Source organism: Marmota monax, unplaced genomic scaffold (genome assembly GCF_021218885.2).
Source record: "Marmota monax isolate L192 unplaced genomic scaffold, Marmota_monax_Labrador192_F-V1.1 WCK01_AAM20220418_F8-fsc00112, whole genome shotgun sequence".
Lineage (NCBI taxonomy): Eukaryota > Metazoa > Chordata > Mammalia > Rodentia > Sciuridae > Marmota > Marmota monax.
Window position 1 is genome coordinate 6,126,167 of NW_026692073.1, and position 16,339 is coordinate 6,142,505.

Sequence of the window (16,339 nt, forward strand, 5' to 3'; positions counted from 1 at the left end):
GATTAGACACAGGGGTGGAGGCTGACCAAGAGTAGGTAACAAGGTGATGGGAAACTAGTCTGAAATAAGGAAATGTTTTGAAGCAAAATGTGGGGGAAAGGAGCAGGATTAGTTTACCCAATGAGACTCTGCCACCCTTGTCCCTCGGAATTCATTCATTCACTGCCAGTAAGTTTGGCAGCTGTTCTATTGCCACAAACTTAGAACAGAGTGACTTCTCTTCTTCCATTTTAAACTTCCCTCTGCTACACGAAGTTTGGGTAAAAGTATATGCTATGGTGACTGGGATGAATTAAGGTCAGAGTCTCTGAACAACTCCAATGCCATGGCTTTGTTATAAAGGTCTGCAAAATATTATCCTGGTGTCATGGATAATACAAATGTGCACAAATGGCAGTTTCCTTCTTTTGCTTCACACAATGTTAAAAATGAGTAAAATGTGTTTCCCATTGCACTTCCTCTGTGCTTGGGGACTCAGTGAACTCATTTTAAGTTTCCACATCTTTATAAAAATGTTTTGTTTTTACAGAAACATGTTTTTGATCAAGAACATAATTTCATGATTGCGTGTGTTTCTGAAACAAGTATGTATATGGAACAAGTGCATGAAGAAAAGCCTCGGTTTTGGTGGCCAATCCCAGGACTGGACATTCTTTAACCTCAGCTTTACCAATAACTTGTTAGATGATCTCATGAGAAAGAGCCATGTTCTGCCTTGACAAATCTGTCTCCTTCTCTCTACTATCTCTTATTCTGGATATGAAGAACTAGAAGTACAAGTAAACAATTTCAGTCTTTTTGTTGTTGTTGTTGAGCCATATAGAAATTTAACTTCAAAATTTATGTAGTATCAGATTTCAGACAAACTATACAAGAAAAAAATTTAAAAACATTTTTGAATGGGTGGCTCATTTTTTAATATATTTTCTGAATATTAAGTTACTTCACCCTGCCTATCCAACACATATCCTGCACCCTACATTTTGTGAGGCAGGTGTGAGATACAATCCCCACAATACTGTGAATAGTGGCATTAATTACACTGGAGGATTTACATTTAAGAAATGCCTAACTGTCCCTCTCCTTGGTCTATACCCAAAGTACTTAAAATCAGCATACTACAGGGACACAGCCACATCCATGTTTATAGCAGCACAATTCACAATAGCTAAACTGTGGAGCCAACCTAGATGCCCTTCAATAAATGAATGGATAAAGAAACTGTGGCATATATAAAGAATGGAATAATACCCAGCAATAAAAGAAAATAAAATCATGGCATTTGCACATAAATGGATGAAGTTAGAGAAGATAATGCTAAGTGAAGTTAGCCAATTCCAAAAAAAAAAACAAATGACGAATGTTTTCTTTGATATAAAGAGACTGATTCATAGTGGGATAGGGAGAGGGAGCATGGGAGGAATAGATGAATAGATAGAGCAGAGGAGTTGGAGGGGAAGGAAGGGGGCATGGGGTAATTAATGATGGTGGAATGTGATAATCATTATTATCCAAAGTACAGGTATAAAGACACGAATTGGTGAGAATATACTATGTATACAACCAGAGATATGAAAAATTGTGCTCTATATGTGTAATAAGAATTGGAATGCATTCTGCTGTCATATATAAATAAAAAAGAAGAAACGCTTAACTAGATCCTTTTTGAAATGCTTTAAACTTATCTCATTTAATTTTGATGACATGGGAGGTAGAAATTATCTCTATTTTATGAATGAGAACAATAGCTCCCCCAGTTAATTAAGTGCCTGAACCAGCACTTAAGTCAAGGTGAGTCTAATTCTAAACCTGTGCTTGTATCTAGTAGGCCTGGGTGCCTCAGATAGGAGGCTATTACAGTACTTTGTCAAAGTTATATGTGCAGATCTGTATCATCTCTAGAATGCTCAGCTCTGCCCCACCCCACCCCTGCACTAAGTTTACTATGGTGTTATCATTTTCACACATTTATGGTGCTTCAGTAAAGGAAACAACAAATCATAAAAGTGACTATTTTTTGCTTTAAACTTTTTTTCTGGCTTTTAAAATTACTCCTGGTGACTCCCCACCCCTATTAGAAACCCTCAAAAGCAAGAGTTTGCATAAATTTTTTGGTTTGTATTTTTTTTTAAATTGAAGTAAAATTCACAAAAATAGGAAATTAACTTTTTAAGAGAACAATAAAGTGGCAATTGATACCTTCGCAGTGTTGTGCAACAACCAGCCGCATCTAGTTCCAAAACATTTCTGTAATTCTAAACTCCATAAGGAGTTTCTCCTCATTTGGTCCTTCCTCTGGTCCCTGGCAAACACCAACCACTATGGTCTCTATGAACTTTACTATTTTGAATATATCACATAAATGAAACAAAACAATTTGTGAACTTTTGCATCTCTAGTTTATTTCATTTAGCATAATGTTTCATGGTCTATTTACATTGTGAATGTATTGATATTCATTCTCTTTCATAACAGTAATATTCTATCTTTTGGAAATGCCACACTTTGCTTATCTGTTTATCCACTGACGATCTATTGAGCTGTTACCACCTTTTGGTCATTGTGATAGTGCTGCTATAAACAAATACTCAGTTGAGTGTCTATCTTCAGTTTTGGAGGCATATGTCTAGGAGTAGAATTGCTGGATCATATGGTAATTCTATGTTAAATGTTTGGGGACCTATCGAATTGTTTTCCACAACAACTGAACCATTTTACCTCCCTACTGACAAAGTGAAAAAGTTGCAATTTTTCCACATCCTCTCTGACTCTCTGGTGTTTTAGGGTTGGTTTGTTATAGCATACTAGTATGTCTCAACTAGTACATTGTGGTTTTGATTTCTAGTACCCTAATGACTAATGTTTTTGAGTATCTTTTTATGTGCCTGTTGGCCATTTGTATATCTTCTTTGGAGATGTGCCTATCCAAGCCCTTTGCTCATGTTTTATTGGTTTATACAGAGTTATAACTGTGGTTGAGTTATAGCTGCCACTTATGTACTAGGTTCTGGATATTAGATTTGTCAGATATATGGTTAACATTCTGAAGATTGTCTTCTCACTTTCTTGATTATGTCCCTTGATGCAAAAGTTACTAATTTCAATGAATTTCACTATATCTGATTTATAAATTTATTTATTGATATATCTATGTGTTTTCTTTTGTTGTTCACATTTGAGTGTCATATCTCAGAATTCATTGTCAAATCCAAGTTCATGAAGAATTACTCCTCTATTTTCATTGGAGAATTTTATGGCTTTTATCTCATATATTTCGGGCACTGATTTATTTTGAGTCAAAATTTTTCACATGGTTGAGGTCTTATTTACTTCTATTTACTCTTTGTCTTTTTTGTTTCCTAGGAGACCTTAAAAGCAAAGGACTGCATATTTTTAATCTGACTTCCCTAACCAAGTCTGAAAACATTTTGTCTGCCACACTGTATTTCTATATTGGAGAGCTAGTAAACATCAGTTGGAATTGTCCAGTGTCCCCAAGATGCTCACATCATGCTCAGAGAAAACACATTCAGATAGAACTCTCTGCGTGGAGCCTCCAAGCTAATCTAAACCAAAGCCAACTCCTGGGTCATCTGTCAGTAGATATAGCCAAACCTCATCGAGATACCATGTCTTGGCTATCTAAAGATATCACTCAGCTCTTGAAGAAGGCCAAGGAAAATGAGGACTTCCTCATAGGATTTAACATGACCCCCAAAGCACAGCAACTGCCAAAAAGGATGGTTCCTTTTCCGGAGCCTTATATCTTGGTGTATGCCAACGATGTTGCCATTTCTGAGCCAGAAAGTGTAGTGTCAAGCTTACAGGGACATTGGAATTTCCCCACTGGAGCTGTTCCCAAACTGGATAGCCACATCAGAGCTGCCCTTTCTATGGAACGAAGGAAGAAACGCTCTACAGGTATCTTGTTGCCTCTGCAGAACAATGAGCTTCCTGGGGCAGAATATCAGTACCAGGAGGAAGGGGTATGGGAAGAAAGGAAGCCTTACAAGACCCTTCAGACTCAGCCTCCTGAGAAGAATAAGAACAAGAAGAAACAGAGAAAAGGACCTCACCAAAAGAGTCAGACGCTTCAGTTTGATGAACAGACCTTGAAGAAGGCAAGAAGAAAGCAGTGGGTTGAACCTCGGAATTGTGCCAAGAGATACCTTAAAGTGGACTTTGCGGATATTGGCTGGAGTGAATGGATTATCTCCCCCAAGTCTTTTGATGCTTATTATTGCTCCGGAGCCTGCCAGTTCCCCATGCCAAAGGTAGCCATTGTTTTAGCCTTGTTCTTTCTATTTCCACAGAGTAGAAAGCCACACTAAGTTGAAGGTGCATGTTGTGTCAGTGCATGTTTTCATTTACAGAATCCATCTGGACCCTGATTTATTACATTCTAAAGTGTAATAGGTAATATGGTTATGCTTGTTTTTACTTTAATGGTGTTAAAGTAATATGAGGTCAAAATGAATATGAAGAATACGAAAAATATGTATGCATAAAATATGCCTTTTGTGTTGCTTCCAAACATGGTGCATATTCAACTAGTTATCTATACCTATCTATGATAATCAAACCCCAGGTGGTAGAAGACTGGTCTTTGAGAGATGTTCAGGAAATGGAATGCATAGAGATGGTGGAAGCAAAAGGACAAGCTAATGGGATTGATGCCCTGATGCAGAACATTTTTTTTTTTTTTGATAAGTAGTTACTCTTGAGAAGAGTTGTCCCTACAGAGGTTAAGATCAGGGTTTGGCTAGGTAAACTGGCCTCATTTGATCTTCCAGATGTTTATTTCATTTGCTTCTCTGCTAAATGTCAAAAAATAAGGCAAAATAGAATATAATGACTTTGTAAATGTCTTCCAAGACCCATTTTAACCTCTCAGAAATTATCTGACTCTTCCAAACTCAGTTAGGACTGCGTTTTATCATATCACTACTGAGTATTATGACAAATATATTTTCAGAAGTCTCTCCAACACTCACCTCTTTTTTGCACAGCAAGTCCAAGTGACAGTTCTCTTTCGATGTATGGTATAAATAGTAAAATAGAGAGGTACCCTCCATCCTTCGGTTCAGCTTTTGCCATGCTTTCATTCTTAGCTTCAAATAATCTGAATCTGTATTAAACAATGAGAAGTGACCCAAGGAATAGAATTCAGAGAAAAAAAGTGGATTTTTTAAAATACTTGAATCAATTTTTGTTATAGTTTGATAATGGGGACATAAGATCCTTCACCTCAAAGAGTGACTGATTTCTGTTTATAAACCTTTATGATAGCATTTTTATGTTTCTAGTCCTGTGATCACTGGGTACTATGCACATAAAAACAAAGGGGCTAACTGACATCCTGTTTTTCTTGTTAGGATATCTCAGAAAGATAAGCTTTTCACATTTTCCAAGACCTTATGTTTCCCAAGGATTTTGAATGATATCAAGTTTTGTAAACTCAATACAAAGTAAGGATTATCTACATTTACAGTGATAAAAAGCACCTTATCTTGTCTAAAGATTCATGGAGTACATTTTTCTGATGAAACAAAAACCCATTCACCAGAGATGACACTTACAAACACAACAAACATGACACCTGTCACAAGCAGAGAAGAATCTTTTACCATATGACTTGCCTTGTGGCATCCAGAGGCAAGAATGGATTCCTCTACTGTTAAGTTCAGGAAGACTGATTTTAGATAGGCTGAGGGTTTTCTAAACTATCTCTCTCACCCTCATAAATAGGTCACTTGGGTAACCTGAAAAAGAAGGTTTTTTCCCTCCCTCCTGACTCCAGGCAGGTTCCAGAAAGCCATACGAATGTTGAGATGTTCTTTTTGGTTTGCTTTTCATTCCCTAACTCTGGAGAAGGGTCTTAGCCTCCAGCCTTCCACCACTCTCCTCACTTGTGTCTTTCTCTTCTGTTGGTGCCACCTGCTTTTACTCATCCTAAACCTGGTATTGCTCCAGAAGAGCTTCACCATGGTCCTCAGTTATCTAAAGAATAATTATTTAAAAGCTAATAAGGGATTAGTTACAAAAAGGATAAATTTGAGGAAAGAAGTATGTTAACATAGCAGAATAATTAAATATGCATGCTTAATCATACAGGGCTTCTTAAACCTTACTTTGTCTGCAAACTGCCTGGGGTTTTTAAATATGTAGGCTCTGATCCAGTGGGTTTGGGGCTGGAGTCCATGATTATGCACATCTAACAAGCTTCAGCATGATACTAATGCTGCTGATTCACAAATTGTACTTGGAGTAGTGACATTGATAAGCAAATGCTTTTGGCTTGAATCTTGATTCTGCCATTTACCAACTATGGTTCTTTAGATAAATTACTCAAACTCTCTACACGTTAGTTTATCATCTTGGAAATGGGTAAAAATAGTAATAATAGTACCTCATAACAAAAATGAGATGGGGGAAATGAGATAGTAGAGCAACTTGCATGCAGTAGGTGCTCAATAAGTATTTGCTGTTATTGTTGTTATCATTAGTGACCATTGCAGAGTCTGAGGAGAACAGAAAATTAAGTGTGGGGGTGCTGAAGAAAGACTATGTAGGGAAAGGGAGCAAGAAAATAAAAGTTGTAAAGCAAGAAAAAGTTCTGTATTTCAGGTTCCTTTACAAATATCACAAGATTGAAAATAGGATTCTCCCTGCGGGTTTAACAGCCTGTGAGCTCTTCCAGTGAGGTGCCTTAGGAGAGTAATAGAATAAGGAGAGCATCCATTGCAGCATCTGGACTCATCATAATATTTGTCAAAACTTGGAATGGCATCAGAGCTCCAGGGAGACATAACAGGGATAAGCATGGAGCTTTCTCTCTGAGCTTGATATTTCCTTTTGCCAAGTGGAGAGTGGAGGTTTGGCTGTTACAAAGAGTTTTCAATCTCTCATCACCTTGTGTGGATATGCTTAACTTTTAAAGCTTTCTAGTGGTTTCCTTTAAGTCTTCCAATGGTACAGTAACCAAGGGATGGGAAACATAAAGCCGAAGGAAGGGCAAGGGGCAAGTATGTCCCTTGTCAGCATAGTGTCGAATATGGCAACCAGAGAGAACTACTTAAATAGAAACGCAGCCTGACCAGCTGAACAAAATGAGGGTCTGCAACTAGGTCAGCATGACACGTGCAGTAATGGAGGCACCAAAGAATCTTCAGACTTTAGATATTCATTTTGCCCCAGAGAAAAGTTCTCCCAGGCCAGACTGCTCAGCTGCTCTCCTGTTTTGGGTCTCCTGAGCAAAAGCCCGCTCTATATGGCAGGTCTCTTCTTCTGCTAAAGTCGACAACCTGCTCCATAATTCAGAACAGCTGTGCTCTGCCTTTCCCAAATTCCAGGCTTTGCCCTTTCACTGATTCCAATTAGATAGTTTCTGGGCCCTCACACCCATGTGGGCTGGACTGGAAGAGTGGGGAGCAAAACCTCAAGGTCTGGGTCAGGAATGAAGGCTCCTAGCCGATGATGACATACTCTCCCCCTGCTAATGTATTTGTAATCAAATTCAACTTGAGGACATCACACACAGCTTGGCAGGTGCAACCTGACCACTGTAGATTTCATTCACAGACAGAGCAGTTTGGATTTTTCCAATTTCTAGCCCTTATAGGCAATCTGTTCTCCCAGAGAGAGAGAGAGAGAGACTCTTGGAATTCTGCCATGAGATGAAAAATACCAACATAGCCAAAGCCAAGTTCTTTGCCTCCCTCACTACCTTAGCAGAGATGGAAAACAGAAATTTCAAATGAAAATGGTTGAGCCATTGTTGCTGACAGAGCTCCAAGAAGCAAACAAGGATTAGAGGAATGAAGTTACTTTTGCAAGGAATTATGCAAAAACTAGGGATAGCAAAGACAGAACTAGGCAGCAAATAATCCAAATATGTTGCACCAAATATCCCATATGAAAAAAATTCACATTAATTAGTTCAAAACCATACATCCTCAATGAATTGCCTGAATTTTCCAATTCTAATGTCTGGTCATGAATATAAACACTAAAAACATTGAATTGTGATGTGCTGTGTTTCTTAAGCAAAAAATTATCTGACCTGATGTCGAAGACATGTTTCAACCTCATTTAAAAGAGAGACTGGTGACTGTAGGAGAACAGGCTGGCATTTATGGCTGAAACATTTCTCAATCTCAGTAAAAAGAGTCATGAGTAACACAGTTTGAACTCAGAAACAAACCCAAAACTGTGAACAGGCAATATGCTTCACCCCAGAAAATTACAGCATGGATCATTTGTGCATGACATAATTATTCCTGGTAAGGGGAGCTTGATCAGAGGATTCCATAGTAAGAAAAAAGGGGAAACTCCCTAGTAATCAGAGAGGTTCTGATAAGAAAACACCACCACCATTCAAGGGCTTGTGCTGAATTCCCGCGAGCTCACTAGAGACTACTCATACCCTCATAGTTTCTGACTCCATCATTTATGAGTTGGAGGTTAAGGGGGGGAAAAAGGATAGGAATTTTCCTAGGAAACACCCATGAATATTTTCCATATCTCCGGCAGAACCTTTCATTTTTGGTGTTGAATTTTTTTTCCCACAAAAATAGGTAAAATGAAGGGTATGCTGTTTCCTGTAAGTATTTCATCTATTTACCAAATATTTCTTCAGTGTCAAGAGTATACAGTGTTCTAGGCACTGAGGACAGCAATGTGCAGCATATTTATTGCCCAAGGGCTGATCTAATTAAATAGAACAAGTTTGTGTAAAATGTAAATATTGAATCATTAGACATTAACAATAATAGAATTATGTTAGAAAATCTGGCTTTAAAAATCTTTTGGGGGTTCATGACAAGCTGTTTGGATGATTGAGTCTTCAGAATAACTTTAAATCAATAGAGAAAATTGTATGTCTGCAAAAGTTCTTTTTAGAAATTACTGATACTGCTAAGATAACAAACAAAGCCTATTGACATCCATGGTTCAATGCTGGTTGCAATTTGGGTGAGGTTCACATATTTTATTGATGATGTAGAGCACCCAAAATGCAAAGTAGAATAGCCTGGACTTTTTTTTTTTTCACTTAAGGGGCGAAACCCTGTTTTGCAATCAGTCCAAGCTAGTGAATTGAAACTTGACTTCTCCTTTTAACTTATACATAAAGTCCCTCGAAAGTAAGAGTAAAATTAAGACTAATTTTTAAATTATTTATATTTATTCACAATAAGTTGAAGTCAAATGTATGGACTCTTTTTTTTTTTACAATGAAATTGAAAAGTGCAATGAGACAAAATATTTTCCCTTTCTCTGCCAAAAGGAATCCTTTCCCACCCCCCACAATATGCTGATTTTCTGTATTATTTTCTTCTCCTTTGACTTTTATGTAACTTGTGCCAGTTTCCCATGTTGGAGTTAGGAGTTTGAATTTAAAATCCCAATTCTTTGTGGCAGGGGTGCCTCTAAGCCATAAGAAATATTGCTCAAAATCTTGAAATTAGAGTGAGAGTTTTGACTTAAATCCTATTCCTGACTTGAAGGCTGGCAAATTACCAGATTCCTCTCCCCTCCCCCTTCTCTCTTTGTGTGTGTGTGTGTGTGTGTGTGTGTGTGTGTGTGTGTTGCTGGGGATCAAACCCAAGGCCTCACACATGCTATGCAAGCACAAGCATTCTACCACTGAGCCTCATTCCTAACCCCCAAATTTCTGTTTTTAAATATGATTGAAACAAAACCAGTTTCACCCACCCAAAGGAGACCATGGGGGAAAAAGTGCTGTTGAAAGCATGGCATCTCTTATGGAGGTCTTCTGGCCATCCTGCAGGACCTAACACTCTGGGCTAGCAAAACTGACTCCTCCCTTCAATGCTTTGAGTTAGAGCAGAGCTGTATGGGGCTTTCTAAATAAAACCACATGTTTCACATGGAAGGTAATGATCCCATTTGGATTTTCCCGGGGAAGAGATTTAACCCAGGCTTCCTTGGTCAAATGTCTGACATCCATGGGATGACCTTGGACCCTCTAGTTTATTCCCACAGGACAAGATCTACTCCTAAAAATACAACTCTACCAAGTCTAAACCTATGGAGCAACAGTGACCCCCAGTGGCCAATGGAGTGGTATTTTTTAACCTCAATTTGCACTTCTGAAAGTTGAATAATTACACTAATGAAACAGTCACCATCCAATTCATTTTCCTGGCAACTAGTAAAGAAATTAATGCTCCTCTGTCCCACTTAGTTTTATTTTGATAACAATGCATAAACATCACTATAGTAGTGGCATTAAGGCACCTCTGTTAAATAGGGTATTTTTTAGGGTTCTTCATGATTAATGTAGGGTCAAGAACAACAACAAAGACTTTTTTTTTATTGCAAACCTATTGTTGAAAACATCACTGATATATCAATTCCATGGTTGGGGATTAAATTCTTTGAAGTTAAGTGATTCCTGCTGAAAGAATGGGCTCAAATTCTTACCACTTATAAGCTATTTGACTTCAGACAGGTCATTTAAGCTTTTTGAGTCTGCAAAATGTAAGAAACAGTGTTTTTGTTATAAGGATTAGAGGTGGTCTGTATAAAATGCCTGGAATATAGCAGGTTCTCAGCAAATGACTATCACTTCGGGGCAATGGGGAGCAGAAGTTGGGCATAGCACACTATGTGACATAGTACACTATGTCAGGATTTTACAAAACTGTTGAAACAAATTCATTATATAGGCATTTTGTGTGATGAGGAGTAGAATAACCATTCCACCTAACATGTGTTCTCTCATTTCTTTTCTCTAGTCTTTGAAACCATCAAATCACGCTACCATCCAGAGCATAGTGAGAGCTGTGGGGGTTGTTCCTGGGATTCCTGAGCCTTGCTGTGTGCCAGAAAAGATGTCCTCACTCAGCATTTTATTCTTCGATGAAAATAAAAATGTAGTGCTTAAGGTATATCCTAACATGACAGTAGAGTCTTGTGCTTGCAGATAACCTGGCAAAGAACTCATTTGAATGCTTCATTCAATCATTAGTTTATTTTTATGGACTTTTTTTTTTTTGCACTGCCAATGCATTTTGTTCCAAAAGATTGTTTTATAGTCAAAAGAGAATGAGCAAATAGATTGAAGATTTCTACCATGCAGAACTGGACTGCATTTGTTCCTGAATGTAACTAAAAATAAATTTGTAGTAAATATGGACACATATTTCTTTCTTTTGAAAAAAATCACATGAGGAAAAGTATCAAACTGTTTTTAGAACTGTTAAAGAACATTCTGATTTATTTTTGTAAGGGGCTTTAAAAATAGAATGGAGAAACAGCAGTAGCTTATCATTTATCTCTACTCATTCTAACAACTTAGGGGAAACAGTAATTTCATATTTTTAAGTAGGCTTGTTGCCTTAGATTTCTGAAAAAACCCAACATGTTTTAAATATTCCAGTCAATGTTAATGTTTATATTAGAAGTTCTTCACTTGTTTACCCTTGTTTTCTTTACACAAGTCACTGTGTGCATTGAAGTGAGGGTATGCTGAGTGTGTGTGTGTGTGTGTGTGTGTGTGTGTGTGTGTACATGTGCCTGGGTCTGTGTCCTCTATAGGTAGTGTACTTAATATGACTCTGTAACTCAGTCTACACAGGATTCCTTGTTTTTCAGTTTCATGTTCTGGCAAGCACCATTTTAGTATGAGAAATTTACTAAAATGGTAGAGCAATTCAAGAGCATATACAGAGTTGCCATTGGATCCTCCATTATATTGGAAATATTGCCATTTTCAGTTTTCTGCCTTCCAGAAAAGGGAGTCAGCAGCTCAGTTTTTAAAAATCCCAGATGCAACTCATCTTTTGCACTTCTTTCTTATATGTCTTTTCTAAAATTAATTTTATAGTCCTTCCTGTTAGATGCTGTGGTGTATACCAATACCAGACACTCAGGAGGGTGGCTGAGGCAGGAGGATGGCAGGCTTGAGGCCAGTCTGGGCAACTTAGTGAGACCCTGTCTCAAAAAGAGAAAAAGAAAAGAAAAAGAAACTCCCTGTAAAACACAAGAATAGCAACAATTCTTCCTGAGGCCATTGGAATTTTACTTGCTTGTTAATGCCTTGCCTTCCTGTGGAATTGCCCATAAACCTTGACTATCAACACTCTCACGTTGGTTGAATATCATTCATCAACCACATCTGGATCAAGGGCACCTTTTTCACACAAATTTGGGCCTTTGCCTCAGTCATGGAATCTACACTTTAGCAAAGCTCACAAAGTTTATCCACCAGGAAAAGGAGTCAAATGTAGATACTATTTGGTTTTTGTTTCATTTCCATTTATCATACATACTTTTATCTCATTTTTGTCCTAGAATATTGTTTTATAAATCTTTCCCTTGCTATATTTGCTTGAGATACAAGAAGCCATTTCAGGCTGTAGATGGTTGTTAGTGTTTTATCTGTGGTTAGTCCTTGTCTTAGTTGAGTATTACCTGGTGAATAGAAATAACTAGTCTGTTTTGGAAGCTGTGCCGGATCAGAAGCCATGGAATTTTGCTAATAGCTATCTATGGTGGTTCAGTCATCTAATAAATATTTATTGAGCATCTATCTATTTTGTGGAAGGTTCAAGTTAACTGTGTGTCTTGTGTCCTCCCTGGTAAAATGAAGAGACTGACCACTTGAGCTGGAAGTCCTATTGGCACTGAAGGTTTGGGTTTTTATTATAAGCTATTCTGTACACATCTTCCTTGAGGGGACTATAGTGATGGATGTGAAAACACTGCAAGTATCTCTGTGCATTAGCCAGATGAAGGAACATCCCCACACTTCAGTGTTGGTAAACCAGTGTGGCATTCTCTGTAGTCTAAGTAGTATTTTATTGGAACCTATTAAAAGGATATGAAGAGAAGCTCTTTGCCACTTTAGAAATATACAAAAGCTGGTGTGGGTGTGTTTTAACTCTGAATGAGATATAACAGGTCTAAAAAATGAATGAAGTTGTGGTGTCTAAGTAACCCTGTTTCCTCTAGTTCACTTCCTTGTTGTTGTTGTTGTTGTTCTGGTACCATAAAGTTAAAGATTCAAACCAAGATGTGGGATGAAATTACTTTATAAAAATTGTTCTTATCACTGGGTGTGATGGTGCACAGCTGTAATCCCAGTGGATCAGGAGGCTGAGGCAGGAGGATCTCAACTTCAAAGCCAACCTCAGCAACTTAGCAAGATGCTGTCTAAAATATATATATATATATATGAAATGGGCTGAGAATGTGGCTCACTGGTTAAGTGCCCCTGGGTTCAATCCTCAGTACCTCTCACCCCCTCCCCAAAAAAAAATGTTCCTATACATTTGAATGCCAAATTTTAAAGACAGAAATGAACCAGAGTGTCACTGCCATATCTCCTGGTCATACTGTCTTTTTACAAAGAAAATTTCTTGTTCCTTGGTATATTTGATTAAATTCTTAACAGTTTTTCTTACAGATGCATTGATGAAAAAGGCTGGCAATTTTTAGTATCACTTCTCAGCCTCATATACAAATTAAAGTCTGTTGCCTTTCTTAATGTGAATCAATGCGTATTTAATATAGATTAAATACCAAATGGCCAAAAAATACTTTAAGTAATAAAAATTTCTAAGTACCAACTAATTACAATTTATTGTAAGTAGCAATTGATATGATGATACTACTACCTAAAGAAAGATCTTGGAAAGTCTCGTAGCAATGGAAATAGATTTCCCTGGTAACTTTTTCCAGGTGACTTTATAGCCATCATTCAACCTCCTTTGTATTGAGGACATATTATGCTATCTATGGAAAAAGTTTTATTCCCAAAGAATAAAGAAAGATTGCTGGGTGTGGTGGCACACACCTGTAACCCAGTGACTCAGGAGGCCGCAGCATGAGGATTGCAAGTTCAAGGCCAGCCTCAGCAAAAGCGAGGCGCTAAGCAATTCAGTGAGACCCTACCTCTAAATAAAATACAAATAGGGCTGGGGATGTGGTTCAGTGGTTGAGTGATCCTGAGTTCAATCCCCTGTTCCAAAAAAAGAAAAAAGAAAAAAAAAGAAAGAAAGAAAGAAAAAAAGAAAGAAAGAAAGAAAAAATTGGCATGGATGAGAAAAGAAATTACATTTACAAAATGCCATGTCCTAAAATTCATGCATCTCTCTCTCTCTCTTTCCCTATTTTCCTTCTTCCCTTTAACCCTTCCACTCTCAACCTTCCCCTAGCCATTCTGCAGTGTGGGAACCCACCCCCCCCACACATACACACCGTCATTTTATAAAGGAGTTCTTTGTTCAATAACTGTTCTCTGGAATTCCAATTAAGGGACAGCCAATGTTGATTAGTATTTTAAGAATACTTTATTGTAACCTATGTAAATAACATACAATTTACAGAATTGGGGTTGTAGAACTTAAACTGGAAGATTGGATTCCTCAGATCTCAGGACTACAGTATTCCAGGTTAATTTTTATATTCACCTAGCTATATATTAACTGTGGATCATTTATTCAGTAAGATAAATTTTTACCTAATATTTCTGTATGACTCATTGTCCATTTAATATTTTCATAGATAATCATATGTGAGTTATACTATCATCAGCCATCTTATAATTTTTAAGATATAACTATACTATTCCGTTTAATCTTGCTACTTTCACTTTTCTCTGTGCTAACAAGTAATGTCTGGACATTGGCTTCTCGTTGAATCAAGGTTGGGTTAGAGAATAGCTTCAGCACACTTAATGTATAAGATTAAATAAGTGATTAAATAAGAAATCTTGGGTAAGTCTGACTTCTCTGTATAACTTTTCTTCCTTTGAGAGCTGTATTTTAATGTAGTTAATAAGTGATAAAATAATCCCCTTTTTCTGAAAACGAAGCTTTCCCTTCAGCTTTTCACACTAGTTTCTGTAAATGTTTTAGATGAGAAATGCTTGTACAGTAAATGGCAATTTAAAAAAATATATATATATATTATATGTATATGGAAAAACTTTAAAGATGCTTTTAATTTATTTAATGACTGTTGCCTTCCTATAATGGTTATAATTTTCATCATTAGAAAATGAGAAAAAAAATCTTTTTTTACTATAGTTCCTAGATGCAACATGAAATTTGGTTCTTTAGTCAAATCCATTTAAAGGGTGTATTGCAGTGAAACTGTGAAGGACACTTCACTACTGATGTGCTAAGCTTTGCTGAATTTGTATCACTTTTCTCCAGTAATGAAGAGCTTTTCATTATATCATATGGAAATAAAAATTGCTTAACTGAATATTTCTCCTTTTCTTTCTCTTCTTTGAGAATGACTGTATTTCTTACATGGTTTAGACTGTGCTACATTTGAAAAGGGGTCATTTGCTTAGGCACATAATTGAACGTTTTGAGATAGTATCATGAATGGGGCCTGGTAGCTTACTATCAACATGACATGATTAGCCCTGTGGAATAATACTGATATATACCCATAACGAGAAATATCTTATGTTTTTCTAATTTGAGAAATGAAACTTGAATTGTTTCATATTTTCTTTTCTTTTGTTACCACATTTTGTACTTGGAGATTTGGGTTTTTTTTTCTGGGTGTTGGACTCACTTTGTTTAACAATAATTTTATTCCATTATTTTAAGTAGCAATTGATATGATGATACTACTACCTAATGAAAGATCTTGGAAAGTCTCTTAGCAATGGAAATAGATTTCACTGGTAACTTTTTCCAGGTGACTTTATAGCCATCATTCAACCTCTATTGTATTGAGGACATATTATGCTATTATGTATTATATAATATAATATTTAATATTGTATATTAAATATTATGTTTATTACCATGTCCTGTCCATTTTAGACTAAGGATCTAAATGTCACTAATATGATCACTGAGCTATTGTTCAGGCTATCAATTTCTCTTTAAGGAAAAGAGGAACAGAGGTTTAAAAGTAAAATATGCTTTTGTATTATTTTAATGTCTTAATCTATCTCTATCAAACTGTGGTGCTTAATTAAAAATCATAACTTTTCAAAACTACAAGACATTTTTGAAAAATTATTTTGAGCAAATTCCTTAACCTCTCATGGCTTCAATTATTTCATTTTAAAATGAGGCAATGAAATTCTTGCCTCATATGGTCCTTACAAGATTGAATGAGATAACACACATGCATAACGTAACCAAATGCCCAAAACAGAATGACAACTTTGTTAATATTAATCCTTCCTTTTATTATCATTACTATCTTATCTAGTGTTTCCATTCTCCAAGTGAGGAAATGCAGACCTGTGCTGATAGACATCTGTTTGGATGTCTATACCCATCATGCCCCCTTCAGAAACTGGTCTCCCCCCAGCCACAACAGGAAAGGGTTCCTTGACACA

The 16,339-nt window shown here is 36.8% G+C and overlaps 1 protein-coding gene across 1 annotated transcript in view; it reads left to right on the forward strand.

Annotated features, from left to right (window-relative positions):
• Positions 1–15,237, forward strand: part of Bmp3 (bone morphogenetic protein 3) — a 28,371-nt gene extending 13,134 nt beyond the window's left edge. Inside the window, exons 2-3 of the mRNA XM_046459292.2 lie at positions 3,364–4,274; positions 10,761–15,237. Of these exons, the coding sequence (XP_046315248.1) occupies positions 3,364–4,274; positions 10,761–10,952 (1,103 nt within the window). The 3' untranslated portion in view covers positions 10,953–15,237. The remainder of the gene's footprint in view (positions 1–3,363; positions 4,275–10,760) is intronic.
• Positions 15,238–16,339: the final 1,102 nt, after the last annotated feature.